Source organism: Camellia sinensis, chromosome 4, assembly GCF_055761805.1.
Source record: "Camellia sinensis isolate YWXY chromosome 4, ASM5576180v1, whole genome shotgun sequence".
Taxonomy (NCBI): Eukaryota; Viridiplantae; Streptophyta; class Magnoliopsida; order Ericales; family Theaceae; genus Camellia; species Camellia sinensis.
The window spans coordinates 214,097,439-214,118,448 of record NC_138964.1 but is presented as its reverse complement, the minus strand read 5'-3'; the positions used below and the strand labels follow the sequence as shown (position 1 = coordinate 214,118,448).

At 30.5% G+C, this 21,010-nt stretch overlaps 2 protein-coding genes across 4 annotated transcripts; both read left to right on the top strand.

Moving 5' to 3' along the window:
• The first annotated feature begins 6,110 nt into the window (after positions 1–6,110).
• LOC145823554 (phosphoglycerate mutase-like protein 2) lies at positions 6,111–10,842 on the top strand. 3 transcript variants are annotated; one of them, XR_014365851.1, is made up of 5 exons: positions 6,122–6,387; positions 7,393–7,507; positions 7,898–7,942; positions 8,022–8,178; positions 10,305–10,842. XR_014365851.1 is itself a non-coding variant. In XM_082923038.1 (4 exons), the coding sequence occupies exons 1-3, from the start codon at positions 6,263–6,265 to the stop codon at positions 8,113–8,115; spliced, it is 264 nt and encodes an 87-aa protein (XP_082779164.1). In that variant the 5' UTR covers positions 6,111–6,262; the 3' UTR covers positions 8,116–8,178; positions 10,305–10,842. The 3 variants fall into 3 exon arrangements, 1 of the variants encoding a protein (XP_082779164.1); XR_014365850.1 differs by having other exon boundaries at positions 6,124–6,387; positions 7,396–7,507; XM_082923038.1 differs by lacking the exon at positions 7,393–7,507 and having other exon boundaries at positions 6,111–6,387.
• Positions 10,843–17,448: 6,606 nt separating this feature from the next.
• Positions 17,449–20,963, top strand: SPX4 (SPX domain-containing protein 4). Its single transcript, XM_028255831.2, has 3 exons — positions 17,449–18,055; positions 19,851–20,016; positions 20,264–20,963. The coding sequence occupies exons 1-3, from the start codon at positions 17,783–17,785 to the stop codon at positions 20,752–20,754; spliced, it is 930 nt and encodes a 309-aa protein (XP_028111632.1). The 5' UTR covers positions 17,449–17,782; the 3' UTR covers positions 20,755–20,963.
• Positions 20,964–21,010: the final 47 nt, after the last annotated feature.

The window sequence follows — 21,010 nt, the reverse complement described above, 5'->3', positions numbered from 1 at the left end:
CACCAAATGCTTGATAAATTGTTTCTCTATTTGATGTGTTTGATGTGTTTATTAATTCACGGGGAATGGAAGGTGAGGGGGAGATTAATCGAATGATCAAACTTTTGGTTAAGGAAAAAGCTCCTTTTTGCTAAACTTTTGACTGGGGTGAGGAAAAAGTTTCTCTTTGCTTGACTGGGTTGATTTTATGAATTTATCTATTTTTTGGATAATATTCTCTTTGGTAATTATTTTTATTATTATTTATTGTTTTTGGGAAAGACCAACAAAATTAGCAGTTTTTTTTGTTTTTCGTTTGCATTGCTTCTAAATAGGTTGAATGCTCTCAATTGGATCTCAGTTGTGAGTTTATGAAATCTTTCTTTTGAGATTGTGGTTTGAAGATTTTTTAAACGGATGCTCCTTGCATTGTGGTGCCAAAGATATCCATGAAGGTTATCAAAGAAAGAGCAATTTTCTTGGTCAGTAAATCTCTTTCTTTTTTCCCTCTATATGGATGTGTCTCTAAAACATTTTTTTGATATATAGTAGTTTCTCGTGTGAACCCCACATGTGTCTAGGTGCATAAAATATTTGCTACATAGATTAAAAAACAGAGAGGGTGTGTTGGTGTGGGATGAGGGAGAGTCGAGATAGAGGGAGGCAAAAAGTGCAGATAAATGAATAAAATGGTGTGAGACAAATTGCATATTGAAAAGTTATCTACGTATATGCTGAATTCCATGTCTCTAAAAGATTGACATTCTCAATTTTAGAAATTAAATATATTTGTTGAATCATTAGTGCTTGATGATGGAGGAAGGCATTTATAAACATTAGTGCTTGATAATGTGTTTAAGAGATAAAATCTAATAATGTGTTTAGAACTTTCAATTAGTGCTTGATGATTTTTGCTTTTGCAACTATTATAGATAGTGCTTGATGTTTTTAGATTGGTGTAATCCATAGACATATATGCTTGATTGAAGGGTTAGCTGATTGCCCAAAGAGAGTGGTTTTGTTGATTAAGGTTTAGTTTCTTCTATTTTTATTTTTATTTTTTATTTTTACTTTCTATTTTTCTCTTTATTTGTAATTAGCAAGAGAGAAGTGTAATACGAAGAGTCTGAGACTTAAACTTAGGAAAGTGAAATGAGTGTTGTAACTAACTAATACTACTGAGACTTGAGTGTAATATGTTCATGAGTTTGCTAATCATACATTTTATTTGACTAATTGATACATTTTTCTTGCTACATTTTGGGCTTTGATACATTTTAATTTTGCACAATGGGGGTGAGTAACAATGCACGATTTTTCTTTCCATGCCTTTTCTTTTTAAACATTACCTATCAATAGTTGACATGAGAGATGGTTTGTTAATATTGCAATCACTGAGATTATATTCTTTTTAAATTTTAGCCAAAGTTCAAATAAGACCAACCTCTTCAATTAGAAGAAGAAAGATTGATAGCTTGGGTAAGTATAACAGTGATGGTATAAGAAATGAATAATTTTTCTCTGAAATTATTTTGTGAATGGTAATATTGGCTCCCTTTTTACAGGTCTACACTTTTTTAAGCTTAAGTTTTTCTTATCTCTCTAAGGATTTTGTATTTATTGTTGTGGGAGTTAAAATATTGCTAGAGATGTGTAAACTAAATGTGCACTTCTTTGATTGATAAGTGTTGAAAGAGTGGGGCGATCTCGACTGAGCAACAATTTGTGCATACTTCATTCAATTTGTTTGAAAAGATATGATAATGTTTGAAGGCACATTTCTCTTTCATCTTTAGCCTAAATAGCATCCAAGTGGTAAACTCACATAAATATTATAATTTTTTATGTTCCACAGTTATCTTAGTAGATTACATGGATTTTAATGTGTACTATTTGGGCGTTGTTTTTATATATTTTTGAAGGGTGACACTTTTGCCAAGTAAATTTTAAATTTTCTACTTTTTTCCTTGATATGTACTATGAAAATATGTCATGTTCCTAAATACTCATATCTAGACTTTATGTTCCTAAATAATTTTTTGAAATATGTCATGTTCCTAAAGTAATTTTTCTTTTTTAATCTTCTTCCTTATTCATGCTAAATACTCTACCACTGTTGGTTGGATATGAATCTATAGGAATATGTTAGTTTTGATGCTCATTTTCTTTGGAAAAATTCACAATTGTTTATGTTTGTAATATTTTATTTACCAGTGTGAGCACTTCCAAATTGAGGCATGAGTTATAGTTATAAAGGTAAATTCATGATTTAATTGTTAAGCTTCGTTGGAGGGTTTATTTAATATGATTTGAATTTTCTGGCTAGAGGATCATGTATATTTTTGGATCTCAATTAAAATATTATATTGTCCTTCGTCTCTCTTTTATTTTTATTTTGTATTTTTTAACCTTTATAATTAACATTGTTTCTAACTGGTTTGTTTTCTTGATGGGAACTCAAAGCAACATATTCATCCAAAAATGAATATTAAACACAAGGTAAACTTTAATTGCTTTTGATTTTTTTTTTCATACTTATTTTATAAATTTGAATTTAATTATTTGTCGGTTTACAATTTTAAAAAATTCTTATCCATTGTTTAGTCATGATGTGTAGGCATAAGTAACTTTTCTTTTTTATGAAATACATGTCTTACATTCCTTTTTTGGGTTTCCATTGAACAATACTCTCAATGAGTTAGAAGAGTGTAGGAATAGCCTAGACTCTTGCATTGGGAAAAAATACACAAATTAGTAGGTACTTGGATTATTTTTCTCTTACAAGGTTGTCTTCCACTATCAACTGAATTTTGTTTTATATCATGGTTTTAGTATTGAATTTTACTTTTTCTTTGGTTGTTTTCTTTTTCTTATTGTATCAAACATGATGTTTTCACTACAATAGGTTTTTAGGTAGTTATGGTCTGGAGGTTTGTATGATTTGTTGTCATTCTCAATTTCACTCTCTTATGCTATTGTTTTCTTTCTATTCATTTATCTACTTTAATAGTGCAGACGCATGTTTATTCACTTGAACATGGAATGACAGGTTTCAATTGACCATAATAGTTGCATTGGTTTAAACGGTGATGTTGGCATTTGCAATAGAGTTTGAAGTTATTATATTGCGTTGTGGATATCTCAACATTGAATCATGTACCATATCAATTCTCTTTTATGTAGCATGCTACTTTCTGTCTACCAAGTTACTAACCTAACTTTCACAATTTGCATTAATTTCTCATAGGCCAGTGGAAGCAAGAGCAAGATGGTGATAATCATAATCATGTTGCTTAGAGCTTTAGAGCCTTGAATAGATAACCATAAGTGATGATGTACTTAGATGAAGAATATACTCTGTTTCGTCATCACTTGAATTGTGAAGCTTTGTGAATTTCGGAAATTTAGGAATCATTGTTATTACATTGTTCTATACTTTGTATCATTGTCCAATTAGAGAGGTTGGACAATTGTCCCATGTATCATCTTAGATGGTCAAGATCAATTTTAAACATTTTGTCAAATCTCATACAACTAAGATCAAGAAGGCAGCTTTTTTAAAGTATCTTGAATATTTTGGTAATACTGATTATTTCTTTCTAAGATCAAATGGTGAGAGATTGTTTTTTCACCTTTAAATTCCCTCTCAAATGTGTCATGTTTGTTGATAAATTCCACCTTTAAAGATCTCTCAATTTTTTGTATCTTGCTTCACTTCAAAGCTCACTTCACAAACCTTTATCCATCTCTCCTCCTTTAACCATTTGCATTTTATCCCATTCATTCTCTGTTGACATGTGGGTATGATCTATGTTTGATCTTGAGGGTTCATTTTTTTGGGATTGTGTAGTTTTTTTTTTTTTTTTTACAGCTCATTTATTGTTTCAGGACTCACTTTATGGGAATGTGATTATTTGTTTCTTTTGGTGCATATATGTTGATAGTTTTGTGAAATAATTGATTTCAATGTTTTCTTTGGTGGGTTTTAAAGTTAGAATGAGAGAAAAGCTTAACACTATGACATATTTTTGACCTAAACAGAAATAACGATTTTAATTTTTTTGTTCATATTGTTTAATTCATAGTTTTTTTTTTTTTTTTTGTTGTTGTTGTTTTAGAGACCGTAGTTATTGATTTTTTGTTTGTTTGTTTGTTTTTTATTATTATGCTATCTACTTTAACCAAGAGGAGTCTGGATGATGGAATTGCCTAATTTTAATTTTGGTGTCATTTTGAAAGGAAAAATGAGTAATATTGAATTTTCAAATTACTTTCCAATTAACTTTTTAGTTTTCTTCTAATCTCATTTTCTATCGGCTTTTATTTGTTGATCAGATTTTTATCTGTTCTGTGTTTGAGTGATCTAATGAAAATTACTATTTTTGTTTAGGATTGCTTAATTGAGCATAGTCTATTGATTGCCTTTTTTTAGCAATTACAGTATTAATTTTTAATCATAACTGTTTTTGAACTCATAACCCATTTGATATATTTATTTGAAATCATACAAACAATTATTCATGAGATACGGTATGCAAGAATTGATAGAAAACATGTTTAGATATATATATATATATATTTTTTTTTTCTTTCCTTTTGGAATGTTTTTAGGCACAAGTCAGTCGCTAATTGTCTTATATGAAAATGAATTAAAATAGCGAATGACCCGTGCCTGATTGGGGATAAAAAGATCTTAGTATCTTTGTAGAATTTCCACCAAGATTGCTTACGAAAATTGCAAGGTAAGTCATTTTTTTTATATTTTTATTTCTTCGTATCTTGATTGTAACTCATTAAGTATTTTCTATTCGTGACACTTAATTACTGAAATTAATTTTGGAGAAATTGCAAATTAGTGGTAAGACCAAAAAAAATTACAAAATCATGGGAAACTTTGTCACTTAAATTATTAAATTTGATAAGCTTTACCATTGATTTGCAATTTTCCTATTAATTTTTAGATTTTATTATCGATTTTGCTATCAATGGTTTTATTTCAAAAAGTGGAGAGATGAGTTGACTTTTTGCTATTTGTTTTAAATTCTCAAAAGATGTACAAGTGATTTGGAAAAAAACATTTGACTGCTATGTATGGTTGCTTCTTTTGGTAAGGTTGCTACTTTTCGTACAAGTGATTTAGTATTTTTCATGGATGTACAAGTGATTTCGTATTGCTCAAAAAATATACAAGTGATTTAATATTAATCAAAAAGTATTGTTGATTGCTCAATGACCCAATGTCTAGCTTTATATTGAACTGCCTGGGTATATTAGTTGTTTCTCAACTTAATTAGTTATATATGAAAGTCAGCATAACATTTGTAGGTTTTTGGTTGATGTCAGATTATGTTAGGAGTACATTTTTCTCATGTCACATTGTTTGTAGGCAAGTTAAATTATTATTATTTATCTTATATTTTTTTCACGTAGTTTCAGGTTTATAATTTGCAAAGAACTATTACAATGTGATTTGCAGCAGTAGCACTAGCAGGTGTACACTGCTTGGTATTTAAATTAAATTTTTTAGATTGCAGAGCGCTGGTTGGTGTGCATTTCAATTTTAATTTTCTTAGATTGCATAGTAATAGTTGGCGTGCGTTGGTTGGTGTTTAATTTTAATTTTTTTTTTGAATTGCAGAATACTGGCTAGTGTGCATTGTTTGGTGTAATTTTTTTTGGATTATAGAGTGTTAACAAATGTACAATACCTTGGTTTGTATGTTTTGTTTTGTGTTTACAATTTTTTATTAACTTGCTTAGCAAGGGTGCTTTTATTTTTAATGTTTGCATTGATATGAAGTTTATAATTTAGAGTCATAAAATTTGTTAATAAAAATGAAATGTTTATGATTGTGTTACTTGCCGTACTTAAATAATTGATTGTGAAATGTTTATTTTCAAAATATACAACTAAAAATATTTTCAAGTTTTTTTAATAAAAAATCTTTTTAAAACTAACAAGACCTTCATTCATATTTTGACTTTAAATTTTTAGTAACAAATGAGATAAATTACCTTTTCATCCAATAATTTTATATTTAATTATATTTTGATCTCATCATTATTTGCACCGTGCTTTTAGGTACGGGCTTACACTAGTTATAATATATATCACAAGTTTATGGGACCTGTTAAGATGTGCAACTTATTAAATAGTGCACATTATGTGCACATTTATTTTAAACCATTAAATATTTACAAATTAATCTCAACCATTAAATAATTTAATTGGAAATATTGAATACCACTCCAACCGGTTACAATTTTCTTTGCAGATTGTTTTATGTTCCACAAACCGTCTTCACTGTTTGCCCAAAACGCTTCTGTTCTTCAGACACGGCTCCGAAGCTATTCTTCGCCATCGAAGACTATCCCGCGAACACAACCTGCCCTCAACTTCGCCTCAAGGTACCCCCCCTCTCTCTCTCTCTCTCTCTCTCTCTCTCTCTCTCTTTGCAACTTGTTTCTCTCCTTTTCTCCATCTCCATTCTATGAAACCCTAGATGGAAACCCCCTTCTTCAAAACTGCCCCTTTCACCTGAACTCACTGGGTTGCTTTATAAAATTAGGAAAATATGATTTGAATAGGTTTAGGTTTTTTTATCTTTGTTTGCTTTGATAGTTGTTTTGATTCCATATATATATATATATGTATACAGACTTGAAATTTGGCTTGAGTGTGTGAAATCTAATGCGTGGATAATTGAATTTTGTACTCATGTAACTTATATGAGACTGTAATGTTTTATTTGTTAATTGAAATCTGTTTATGTTTCTAACAATTACTCTTGTGGTGGCTTGATTTTCCTATGAGAAAGAAAATTAAAGTGGATTGGATGTATTACCTTTAGCAATTTTTTGGGAATTGTGGAAAGTGAGAAACGAATGGATATTTTGATGTTATTGTGATATTTTGTTATTGATATATCATGACAAAATTATTTTGTTATTTATATAAATACACCATATATATACATTATATTTTTATGTTTCAATGTTAAATTACTAAGTATCAGAAAGTGGTTGTGGATGGCAGAAAGTGTTTCACTATATAGTCTATTGGCTTCACATGACTATGTCATCTTGGTGCCTATGCACAAGCTGCTCAATCTACTGTCGTAGTTCTCTTTAACCACCTGAAGAACAGCTGTCCCTTTGCTCTCATCCTAAGTTGTACCTTAGCTTGACTCTTGTCTTGTTTCTGTTGCATTCAATGATTTAGCGTTAACATGCCCTTTCAACTCATCTTTCACAAGAACATCTATATTCATAGCTCCATTTTCAACTTATCGTTTACAAGATAGAATTTGCATTATGGGATGCTTAATTTGAAGTAACTGTTAGAACTTGAGCATTCCTTTTCTGATACAAAATATAAGAACTTGATCCTTATTCTTCACACTACTAATTTAGCAGGTTGTGGACCCCAAAGAAAAGGAAATAGCAATTGTCACGCATAGTGGATTCTTGTTCCATGTGCAGTTGGCAATGATTGTCACCCTTTGATTAAAAAAGAAATTTCCAAGCAGTAAGTGCCCACGATGCTTAGCTGTGATTTTGGTAATCTTTGGAAACGAACCTGTAGTTTGCAAGATTGTCTTCTTTTCGTGTGGGTGGTCAAAATCTTTTTATTTTTAGGGGTGGGTGACTATCATTTGAACCTATAAGTTCATTCAAAAATTACCCCTGAGATGGTTAATATTTTTCATTTTGCTTTTATTGTATAAATAACATGGATATTATTAATTTTTTAGCTTGAAATGCAGCCAAAAAGAGAAATAAAAACAAAATGTCCATAGCTATAATTGTCCTTTTGGTGGAAATATAAAACTATGTTTACTTTTTTTTCCATACATATTTATTCACACACACTTCTATAGTTGCTTCACTGAATGACATTTGCAACATGTTTTTGTAGTTTTGCAAATTGTGAGCTTCGCTCTATGGTCATTGTGGACAAAAGGTAAACTTTTTCATTCCGTTGCCTATGAATTCCTCTTAATTGTCAGTTTTCTTATTTGTGATTCTCATCTATCCTACAGCATGTCAGAATCAGATCCCCCGACAACTAATTATCCAGGAAAGATTCCTCCCGACCACGATGCCCCTAGCGATGTTGTGGATGAGAAGAACTGAAGAAAGACATCCCCAATTCCTGATTTGCAGGGATAAAGAACTTCCAATTCATTAGCTTTAGAGGTATTGCTATATTGAACTGAATGACCCCAACATGACAATGGAACAACATTCCTAAAACACTTGCTCATAGAACTTGATATAATGTATGTCATTCTGGATTTAAAAAATTCAACAAGTTTGATAAAAATAAAAATATTTTTTTTTTAAAAAAATGAGGTGGCTAGTAGAAGGCATTCTTTGGAGATGAAGATTTATAGAATTATCACTTTTAAGTTTCTTGTGTGTAACTTAAATTAACATTTGGCCCTGCCTTTGTGAGTCACATCTTCACAATTTTGCACACCATAGTTTGCTGTGACTTAAATGGACTGTTTATATTTATAAATAATAATAATAAATTATTTTGATTTAAAAGAGAGGGATGTTTTTTGTTTATGCTTAAATATTATCGACTTTCCAACAAATAGGCGAGAGTCTAGCTTTACATTTTTCAGTTCCCAATTGCACCTCGAGCATGGTTAAAAGTGTCATCTAATTTTGGCCCTCTTTCAATGTAGCGTGGCTGAAAAGCACACCAACCTGTCATTTGAAATTGTGATGGGTTGCTTGACCTCGTTTCTTTTCTTTTCTTTTTTTGGAACCTGTTTTTTAATTTATTTATTTTTTTGGGTTAAATTTGATAATAATTTTTAAAAAGCTTAAAGAAAAAGCCATGAATTGTTTCTAAACGCCCTGAACAAACTGTATTTTTTTTTAAGAAAGGGCCCTGAACTAACTTATTTGTTATAATTGTTTTACAGAGCAATGTTGTAATAATATTGACAATATTGAATTATACTCTAATTTCTTGACGATGCCACCAATGTATTCAATACTTGCATATTATAGTAACCCTATAATTCAATCATTTTCACTTTAGCATTTGTTCAGATTTCAAATGAACAATTTCAACTTTAAATTTGCAAATAGTTATTACAGTTGGATTTAAAATCCAAGGGAAAGGATTGAAACAGATAAGTTATATATGATTCTTGAATATCATTTTTGAACAACGAAATCTTCTGCATAAAATAAAGCTTTTTTAACCATATATTTGAAATCCATTCATAATAAATAACCTAAATTCTTCCATCTCTCTTTTATATATATAAATGTGAAACCTTAAGGCACAATCGTTATACGATTAAAATCAAATGCATTCATTTCATATTCATAAATCCAAATGCAAACTTAAAATATTTTGAATATTTAGAGCTTAAATGTATACTTTACCGAACCAAAATGAATCTTCCTTAAGCAGGGGCTTATATAATTGAATTGACCCAATCTTATGCATAATGCATTTGTTTGAAATTGTAGTTTCAAGATAAGAACTAATTCCATCTTTGACAAAAATAATCGAAATTGAAGGTGAAAACAATGTGATAAGGCTCATACTTTTCAAGTTCTCCAAAGATTCCAAAGCAAATAAACCATGAGAAGCACGAATTGAACCCAGGTTTCTCAGTTCCCCTTTAAAATGTCATAAAATGACAGGCTTTTTCTTAGTCTCAGCATAGAGTTCCTGAAAATGCCAATGACCATTTTAAATTAGTAATATACTTGCAATATTACAGATAGGGGCCTATTTTGGGGTGAAATAGTAATTATATACCTCTACTATAGCAGCCAAGCACAAAATTGTAGCTTCACCCCATGGTCGGCCTATTAGTTGCAAACCTATTGTCAGTCTTCACTTATCGTAGCCAACCTGAACATTAGAATGTGCTGTAGAAGAATGAGAAACCGACTAGAGCACTTGTTCAAAATAACATTCTACTAATCTAGAGCAAGTGACGAGGAGCGGGACATTTGCATTGTTGAAATACGTAATACTGAAAAGGATGGAAGAAAAATATTGAACGTACAGCTCTAGTCATGCAAGCAAAATGTATGACTTTATATTTACTTGTGATTGTAGATTCTATTGACTGCTGCTGCAATACTAGAAGCCAGAGCTAACCTTGTTGAATTCAATTGACTGCTTATTTGTTCATTTGATTTTAATTAGTTTTTTGAATTTATTTGTTTTGAATTGATAGCAAGGCACTGGTGGGTGTGCTAATTTATTTGTTTGATTTTAATTTATAGCAGGGCACTGGCAGTTGTGTTTTTTTGTTGATTTGTTTGATTTTAATTGCTAATAGGGTACGTACAAGTGTAGATACGATGGATGTCCATATTGACCTGGATGGACTTGTAGCACAAGAAAGACATGAGGAATGTTAAGTTAGAACTAAAACAGATGTGGAAAGCCTTTGTGGTGAAGATTCTAAGAATTCAACTAGTTCTAATAATAGTGAGTAGGACTCTGATGGGTCCAACCATGATGACAGCCAACAAATGGACACAGACAATGATGGTTGACCAAACTTTGCAAACAGTGTTATGTTTTTTTTGCAAACATTGTTACTTTTTTCAGCCCATTATTTTGCGAACAGTGTTACTTTTTCTCCCCTTTATTAGAAAAAGAAAATTGTAAACAACGACAGACTTCATGAATGGCTTATGTGATGGACAACATTTGGATGGTTTATGTGAACAATATTATTTAGGATGATGCTTCGTCATTTTGGATAGATATGTCCAACTAAATATTTTTTTGTTGCAATGCCAATGATGTATGTATAGGTTGTTGAAACTTATGGATACCAATCAACTACGCAGTGGATACATTGATTCCAATACTTATGATATTTAGGCACGGCATGTACTTGAAGGAGATAATTCGTTCCATTTCTTAGATGTTCTTTTTTTCTAAGTCGTTGAAGGATACATTAGGTTTTGCTTACTAACAAGGAATTTCGTATTACTACTTTTGTAGCAAATACTGTCATTGTTCTTGGTATTTTTAAAATTTGCAAAGAACTACCATTACGCGCCTTCTAAGTGGAGAGATGACATGAATCATTACTTCCTCTGCATTAACAATATGCTTTTCTTTTATTTCCTTTTTTTGGATTTTTTTTAAATAGAAAATTGAGAAAATTTATTAGTTATTTTGTTACTTTGCCAAGGACTTGTCCTCTTACTCTCCTGGCATTTGAAATGTGTATATGATATAGTATACATTAATGGCAAAATTTTAGTTGGACATGAACTTATTATGCAAAAAAAAAAAAAAAATTACATTGTACTATACATATAGCAATACATGGACACTTACTCCAGTTTTTTAAACAGTTTCTCCACTAACATTTGGAACATGTGTGAAATTTTTCATGAATTGTAAATGTAACAACTAAGAGTAATTTGATACATTTAAATATCATAAATAGTTTCATCACGCCAATCTTAAGTAACACTATAAATTCCATACAAATTGAAACCCAAAAACTAATATGCTTCTTCAATCATCTACAAAATACTACCAAATTGGGTTAGTTTATTCATCTATGTTTCTTCAACCATCTAATATGTTCATAATTGCGAAAAAACTTAGTGCCAAAAAGGATGTTCCTATCAATCTTTATTTTTCCTTCTAGCCTTATAGAGCCTAGAGTACTTGTTAAAAAGGGAATTGTGCAAATTTATGAATATCTTTTTATTTTTTTATTTTCCTCAAACTATAATTGTTTTAAAAAATTTTTTATTGAAATTTCACTTTGAGAAAATATCATTTTTCCCTCCAACAATAGCTCAAAAAACAATCCAACAATTGTTCTCTTAATAATATCTACTTTATATCTAAACTATTCGGTTTTGCATCAATTTTACTTCACCATCAATTACGATCTATAATCAACTAGAAGTTGCTCATGTGGCACTCAAAATATCAATTAGTTCGCTGAATAAAATAAAATTTGGAGGTCTAATTGATATTTTATAGGTAGTTTGGAGGGTAAAATGAAATTTCAAATTTCATTGCCATGTCAGCAACTTTCGTTGGATCATAAACAGAAGCTAACAGCGAGGGTAAAATTAATCCAAAATCAAATAAACTCAGTGTAAAATTAATATTATTAAAATAACAGAGGTTAAATTAATTTTTCAGTGATAGTATGAGAGGCAAAATGATATTTCCTCTTTTACCTTTATTAAAATTATTAAATCTTCATATTAAATTATGTTAGCATATTTTCTTATAATAAATATTAATTATTATGATATTAATTACATCAACAATTTCTTCATAGATTAGGGCATGATTTACATTTTGTAAAATGGTAAATTACACCTTCACCCCGCTTAGCTATGAATACTTTCTCACATTGGTCTAAACTATTATATTTCTTTCACTTTGGTCCAAATTGTAACAAATGTTATACTTTTGTGACGGAAAATGCAGCATGGGTCAAGTTCACATTCATTTGTGTGAAAACCTCTGCTATAGACCACGTCAACATGCAATCCTCCATCGTAGAACACTTCTATTTACCGCTTGCCATGACCTATCTATTTTGAAGTGGGAAAACAAAGTTTTCTAAGTGATCAAAGTAGGAAAGTTAATTTTTAAATTCTACAGTTACCCTCAAAAGTTAGCAAATGGGACCAAAAATAAGAAAAGACAAATAATATAGGGACTAAGGTGGGTACAATGACAAACAATATATATATATATATATCTAAGAATGAAAATACAATTTATTATTTTTAAAAAGGACTGACAGTAGAAAGGTAGTGACCGACTACAAAATAATAGGCAAGGACTAATATTGGTATGTGCTAGAGTTATAAATGTGTCAAAGTGATTTATAGCCGATGTCATCATTTGTACATAACAATAACATGACACTAGTAGCGGCAACAATGCTATTATAGTGGTTTAAGTTGATGATGATGGTTGTGTTTTAGTGGATCAAAGGGCATGATTAATTGAAGTTGGTAACAATAACATTGTTGTCTAATTCACTAATAATGACAAGGAAAGAAAGAGTGAGAGTCGATAAGATAGTCATAGCAACAACAATTTAGGTAGAGAGAGAGAGAGAGCATCGTAGAGCGAGAAATGTAGTTGGAGTTTCATGCGTTTTTGTTAGTGATAATGTTTGAGGTAATGGCAACACAACAACATAATTACATAAAAATGGAGACCGATCAACCGATCAATTACTATTCGAATATTGACTAAATTGATAGTAATGATTAGGTTTTTACTAATTGATTGGGAACTATGAATAAGTTGGGAATTAATTGGTTTAGTGTGGCTTATGAAAACTAATTGATTATTGAATCAATTATGTTTATTATATCAAGGATCCCTACAATCAATTGTGATATTTGAATCTCCCTTATGTTCTAATGGATTGTACAATCAGTTGTGATTGTTCAAAACTCTGGCTACTAATCGATTGTATAATCAATTGTGGTCTTTGAATCCGATCGATTTTGCAATCAATTATGATTTTCCATTCACTCTAATATGCTATACCAATTGATTACACAATTAATTGTGTTTGAAATTTTAAAAGTTATGATGTTTTGTTAATGTTGTTATGATTTTTGAGACAAAATTACAATCAACGTGCTATGTTATGATTTATTAGTAAGAGTTATGATATTTTGTTAATGTCGTTATGATTGTGGAAAAAAAAAGTTACAGTCATTGTGTTATGGTTATGATTTATTAGTAAAAGTTATGATTTGTACTATTAAAAGTTATGATTTGTTATGGCGAATCATAGTAAAAAATGTTACGATTCAAATGTTACGATAATTTGTTGAAAACAACTATATTTGTTATGAGTCGTTGTCATATTGTTATGAATGATAGTGTCTTTGTTATGACACCGCATTGTATATTGTGACATTGTTATGATTCATTGTAGTAATTGTTATGATGTTTAAAAAAAGTTATGATTCTTTCATGTAACCTGTTAAATGACCTGTTTAGCAGGTTACTTTTTATGACGTGGCACAATATGGACCACACAATAAGTGCATATCATATGCCCTTTTAGAATGTACACATTGTAGTCTTTTCCTAAGTTTATAATATATATCATAATTGAAAAGTATTTATCAAATTTACTATATTACAAATATTTTCACTATGAGTGAACTATTGGCTTAAAGTATTGATTTTGAAGTGTGGGATTGTAATTTTTTAAAATAAATCATTAAATTATTGGATGAAATGGAAAGTATCCGAATCCACTAATCTTAAAAGCTCATTTTACCATGACATACATATTTTTTTTAAAAAAATAAAATATTTGGTCAAGAAGAAAGAAAGAAAGAAAATGAGTGGCACTTGATCTGAATTTTTGCAACTATTGATGAGGGTAACAATTGCACTTGCCACAACAAAGTACAACCATTCGGCAACACACAAAATGAGTGGTGTGAACTGTAAAGTGGCCTAAAGGAATATGCATTGGAGATGCTAAATAGTATTATTTAAGTTAGATATTGAGAGGTTAATGGGAATAGAATTTGCTCCTATGGAGTTATTAAATAGTTTGTTAAAGGGTTTAGATGCTAAAGTATTAATTAACTGCGCCGGTTGTCGCAGCACAAATGAGCCTTGTAAGATTGTGTTAAACTGAATTATATAATATAAAGTGATGCAATAAAATTCGATTTTATGTGTTAAGTGTTTGTTAGTTTTCAATGGTGTAATTAAAATATGTTAAATGTATTTTGTAATAGTGAAGTTCATATACCTAATATGTATATATAAAAACACAAAATGATTATTTTAAAAAAGCAACAGCAGTTAAGCATGTTGTGATTGGGTGAGTGAGGCCCGTTTCAATTTTTTTTTTATGCTGTCTACGTACACAATTATTCACACTTAAATAGTTCTTACTCTTATTTATCATTTTATTAAATTATCCTAAACATCCAAAATTAAATTTTATTTTTATTACTTTTAATCATATAACATACTTGAACACATAATTTTAACATTTTCATTCAAAATGCTTCTGCAAGAATTGAATTGTTACCTAAAATAAGATCAATAAATTTAAGAATATAAATACAACGACAAAATCAATTGCAAAATGTAAGTTGTTAAACATATATCAAATGGTTTCACTTGAATTGATTCATTTGTATTTTTTTTAATTATTATTTTCCTAAATTTATTGGAATAGTTATAAAACAGGAAGTCTATGAACAATTTGAACAAGGAAATTGTTCATTAATTGTCTCAGATTTTTAGATCAATAATTCAAATTTCTAATGTAAAGTCATACGTTAAATAAATTTGGCTATATTATAAATACACTTCTTAAAGTTTGCTTGGCTCCGTTTGGCAAAGAGGTTTGGGGCTATTTTAGTCATAAAAGACAAAAAAGATTATTTTAGCCACAACAAACAAAACATCACATCTAACCCATAATCATTGCACTCTTCTCTCACAAAAAAAGTCAAAAAAGCTAAAAAGTCAAAAAGTCCTTTCCAAACTAAGTTTTTTAGCCCAAGCTAAAATAGCCAAAAAGTCAAAACACTTCCCAAACGGAGGCATACAATTATCTAATATAGTTTTAAAAATTAAAAATGGTTCTCTTATCAAAATTTGCAATATAACCGAATTAACAAAAAAATAAAATAAATTTTCTAACTATTCTCCCATATAATAATAAGAATACTTGAATTATTAATTAAAATATATTTATGAGTGAACATTTTTTTTATTTAGGATCGATTATCACAATAACTGTAGAGATTAGAGCGAATGTGGTTCACATAATTAAGGCGTGGTAACTTAAGTGGAGGTGTGCGTTTAGAGTATTGTGCGATAAACGAGTATCCATTAAATTAAGGGAAGTTCTCTAGAATGCCTATTAGACCAGCGATATTGTATGAGACGAAATGTTGGGCAACTAAAAAATAACATGTAGATAAGATGAGTATTGTTGATATGAGGTTGATGAGATCGATATGTGGCAAGATTAGAAAAAGTTATGTATGAGTATATTCGAGAATGAGTAGGAGTAATACAGATAGAAGATAAGTTGAGAGAAAATAGATTGAGATGGTTTGGTCATATACAATGGATACCAACATAGGCAGTAGTGAAGATATGCGATACAGTGACAGTATATGATAGTATTAGGGGAAGGGGTAGACCTAAATTGATGTAAACTAGTGTAGTGAATAAAGATGAATCTTCTTAATTTGACTAACGAAATAACTTTGTATCGAGTAAGAAAGATTCATGCAGTCAACCCTATTTAATGGGACTTAAGACTTGGGATAATGTCAGAGCGAACATCATATGAGATATTAGGGATAAGAATAATATTAGAGACTCCAAAAATTCTATCAAAAGTTCTACTAAATATCTGTGGAACCTACACACAGTGAGTCTCGTGTAGATCTCACACCCATATGATACATTTAATAAAATTTTTAGAATTTTTAATATTTTTGTAGGGATAATAAGAGACCCCATTTGAAAGTTGTTATTTATGGAAGTGTTTTGGGATAATGCCAAAGCCAACATCATAAATATTAGCTTCAAATTGCCAAGGATAATACTAAATTTTGTGATAAGGACTTATTTGTCATCCCTCAAGATTATCTTTTTATTTTATTTGAGGTACAGCGGTCAATATTTTTTTTTATTTTTTTTATATATCTCCTTTTATTAAAAATTAAAAAATTTATTTATTTAAAACATTTCAAATTACTCAAAAATATTCACCTTGCTTGTTTTTACTTTTCAAAAAATATTTTTCAAAAAATTCTACTTTCTTATTTTCTGTGTTTTTTTTGTTTCTACTGAATTTTTTTAATATTTTAAATAATTTTTTAACTTTTTAGATACACTTAACATAAATACAATTAAAAAATAAAAAAATTATAAAAAAAATCTTTTAAAAATTCACTAAATACCAAAAATATAAAAAAAATACAATAATTCAGTATATTTTTATGTATTTATTAATTTTTTAAAATATTTTTTCATAAATTTTTTACTTTTTAGATACATCTAAGGCCAAGTTTGGGAAGTGTAAAAAAAGTTAAAAAGTCAAAAAGTTACTGAAAAAGTTAAAAAGTTACCACTATTCACCAAAAGTCAAAAATTACGGCTGCACAACTCCAAATACTAATTTTCCCTACACACTAATTTATACAATTTTTTAAAACACATTTTTCCATAAAAAGTCAAAAAGTTAACCCAAACATCCATATTTTCTCTCTCAACTTTTTAGTCTAAAAAGACAAAAAGTGCACTTATTTAAGACACCCCAAACAACCCCTAAATAAAATGTATCTAAAAAAATAATAAAATATTTAAAATTTAAAAAACATCTACTAAAAATAAAAAAATACGAAAATCAAAAAGTCAATTTTTTGAAAATTTAGCAAAACATACTGATAGTATTCTTGAGATATTTGGCCAAAAAAATAAAATAAAATTAGCGCCTATAATATTTTTCAATAACAAAGTCAACCGAGCATCAAAAACATCATCGTCGGCATCATCGTCAGGATCAGCCGCATTCTCTTTTGTTGCTTACTTTACTATTATTATTAATGGTATCGTCGAAAAGGCCGATGATAAAATATTCCAATCCCATTCCCCAAACATTTTCATCTCTATCCTCTTCTCATATTCCTCATTCCTTCTCATTCTCTCACTCAACTCAGCAATTCGCACAAGCATTTCTCGTAATCGTCGATTCTCAACAACAATTTTTTATTTTTTTTATAAAAATATATTTTTGGCATGAAATTTGGGAAGGAGTTTCGTATCCACCTTGACGAAACCCTACCCGAATGGAGGGACAAGTTTCTATGTTACAAGCCATTGAAGAAGCTTCTCAAGCACATCCCCTCCACCGCCGATGACGCTTCCTCCGCCGCCGTAGACCACCGTCTTCAGCTGGTTCCGCCATTGGCCGAGCTCCAGGACTGGTTCGTGAAGATTCTCAGCGAAGAACTCGAAAAGTTCAACGATTTCTATGTTGATAAAGAGGAAGAGTTCGTCATTCGCCTTCAGGTCTCCTCTCACTCTTTCTTACTCACGTTAGGCTATGTTTGCTTCATGAATTTAGAGGGAAAAAGTGTGTGAACTGTAATTATATTATTTTATCTTTCCAAATCCCTATTCAAATTCATAAACCAAACCTTAATTGTTCCCTATCAGAATTTAATTTAAGTAGTTGGAAAAAAAAAAAAAAAAAAGCCCTGAAGAAATCAAAATTTGAAATAAAAAACAGGGGCAGTTGGATAGGGACAAATTGAGAGTGAGAAAATGCATGAATTAGGTTCAAGACAAAAAATTGTTGGTGAAAAAAATTTGAAAAAATAATTACACTAATTATTTTTCATGTGGTTTTCTCTTTTCTGGTATTTATTTTTGTCAAACTAGTTTGACATTTTTCAAAAAAAAAAAAAAAAAAAAAATCAGAAAACAAGTTTAGGAATTGAACCAAACAGAGCCGATAGCTTCGCTGTGGACTTAAACAAGAACAATGAACAAGATTTAACTATTGAGTTCGTTGGTGAAACACTTTGCTACTCCTTTTGAATTAGAGTGGTTGCTTTAGAATCTACACTTTTTATGATAAAGTAGCATCAAGATGGAGAGGGGAATCTAATAAAGTTAGAAGAAGGAACATAGTTACATAGGTGGCTATAACATATGCGGAAGCTACCTTTTTTGTCGTGTTGGATTAATTTTCTACTAATCATTCTTGTGCAGAAGTGCTTAAGGATGTTGTGTGTTTGTTGAACAAATATCTAAGTCATAGAAACTATTTGTTTTGCTTGTAATGTAAGGTGATCAAGAAAGAATAGTATTTCCACAGAATGAGGGTTGAGATTGATTAGTGCAATGCAAGTAAAAATAGAATGACTAATAAATGCATTGGTGAGAGGCTAGAGATACCATAAATTTATCTACGATGTTTTTCTCACATTCTTGGAAAACAATATGGTTATTTTATTTTTGAGTTCAAGGTGTTGAAATGGCTTAGAGTCTAAAAATAAATTTGGTTTGATGCGGTCATAGAAAAAGAAGTAGCATGTATATACACAATTAGATGAAGAGCTGAATTGCAAAAAATGGATTTGCATAGTAAAGACCAACTTGTTGGTTCTTATTAAGGTTTTGTTTAGTTAGACTTAAAAATTTAACAAACAAGATTTAATGTCTCCTATTAGGCTGCATCAAAAAGGTTCAATTTTTCACTACTTGAAGGCTATCATGTTACAATTTAAAGTCATCTCTCACAAGAGTATCTTTGTTTTTTGGTCTTAAAAGAGTTTCGGGCATGATTTGATACTTGTGGAGGTTGCTTTAGAATCTACAACATTTAAGGTAAGCAGCAGCAAGATAGAAGACGGAATGTAGTATTAGTAATTGTAAGGAGTAGGAATGTAGTATTAGTAATTCTGTAGAATCTACATCTTATGTGCATATTGTAATTCTTCATTTGGTAATTATTCCTATGTTTGTGGTTCTATGCCACTTTGGCCATTTCACATCTTTTCTGCGCTATAAATGTTAATAACTTTAAGTTTGATGCATGTAGTGTAAATGCAGTTCTTGTTAATTTTTTTTCATTTAGCCTTTTTAATTTTTATTTTTTGAGTTCTTTTCCACGTAATGCATTTTTGGTTGACACATCTCCGTACATGTTTATGATGGCAACCAGTGTAAAACAATTTGTCCGAGTTTAGTCAGTAAGTCAGTGCTCCACTGCATCTGCAGAACCATAGATAGAGTGGTCAGCTACCATCCAACTATTTTATTATGGATCTTTATTGATATTTAAATGCAATTGCAACAGGAGTTGAAGGAAAGAATTGAGTGGGTGCAAGAAAAGAGCAGCAAGGATGGGGTCTTCACATCAGAGACTGAATTCGGTGAAGAGGTGATGGACATCCGTAAGGACTATGTCACCATACATGGAGAGATGGTGCTTCTCAAAAACTATAGCTCCCTAAATTTTGCAGGTCCAACAGCTTTTCCTTCTTCTTCTTCTTCTTCTTCTTCCTTTTTTTTTTCATATCTAATTTCATTGTTAAAGTGTTTTTCTACCATTCATGGGGAGATTGTGCTTCTCAAAATTATAGCTCCTTAAATGTTACGGGTACAACAGTCAAGCAGCTATTACTATAAATTCTCTTTTCTAAATTTGAATAGTGTTAGAAGTGTGGAATATTTTTAATTTCTAAACCATTTGTTTTCCTACTTCAATAGGTCTAATTAAGATTTTGAAGAAGTACGACAAAAGAACCGGTGGATTGCTGCAGCTGCCTTTTACGCAACTCGCACTTGATCAGCCCTTCTTCACAACAGAACCTCTCACAAGGCTAGTACGAGAGTGTGAGGCAAATCTTGAGCTCCTTTTCCCATTGGAAGCAGAAGTTGTTCAATCTTCTACTACTGAACGAGATCAAAGTAACCTTGCACCTGGTGAGATGACAAATATTTCTGCAGAGACATCATCATCACTTGGGGAAGAAACAATAGATGTATACCGGAGAACCCTTGCAGCAATGAGAACTATACAGGGCCTTAAAAGGGCAAGCTCCACACATAATCCATTGTCATTTGCATCACTTTTTGGGAGCCAGGATAATGAAAGCAATGGTGCTGTAACTGCAGAAAACTCACCTTGTGCCGATTCTTTAGCCAGCTTGCAGAATGGACAGGAGGCAAGCTCAGATGTTGCCCATTCCCCCAAGTAGAACTCAACTTTCTGGTGATTGTGCTTTCTCTTGGTTCTGATATAACCTTGTAATGGGAGAGACTGAATGTAAGATGTGCTTAATAAGCTGTTGGCCATATATTTAGGATATCATTGTGTACAACTAGATTTTATGGTGGATTAATTGTGTAATTTGGATCACAGTAATATTTATTCCAGTGGCTATTACGAGTTCCAGTTTCTAACTAATTCCTCTTCTTACATTGCTTATGACATTGGTGTGCCAAAGTTCAAGG

Excerpts from the sequence above, each read along its gene's own strand:
- LOC145823554 (XM_082923038.1), top strand. The coding sequence starts at position 6,263 with ATGTTCCACAAACCGTCTTCACTGTTTGCCCAAAACGCTTCTGTTCTT. Across the intron at positions 6,388-7,897 it reads GCCCTCAACTTCGCCTCAAG|TTTTGCAAATTGTGAGCTTC; the intron begins GTACCCCCCCTC and ends ATGTTTTTGTAG. Across the intron at positions 7,943-8,021 it reads ATGGTCATTGTGGACAAAAG|CATGTCAGAATCAGATCCCC; the intron begins GTAAACTTTTTC and ends TCTATCCTACAG.
- SPX4 (XM_028255831.2), top strand. The coding sequence starts at position 17,783 with ATGAAATTTGGGAAGGAGTTTCGTATCCACCTTGACGAAACCCTACCC. Across the intron at positions 18,056-19,850 it reads AGTTCGTCATTCGCCTTCAG|GAGTTGAAGGAAAGAATTGA; the intron begins GTCTCCTCTCAC and ends CAATTGCAACAG. Across the intron at positions 20,017-20,263 it reads TAGCTCCCTAAATTTTGCAG|GTCTAATTAAGATTTTGAAG; the intron begins GTCCAACAGCTT and ends CTACTTCAATAG.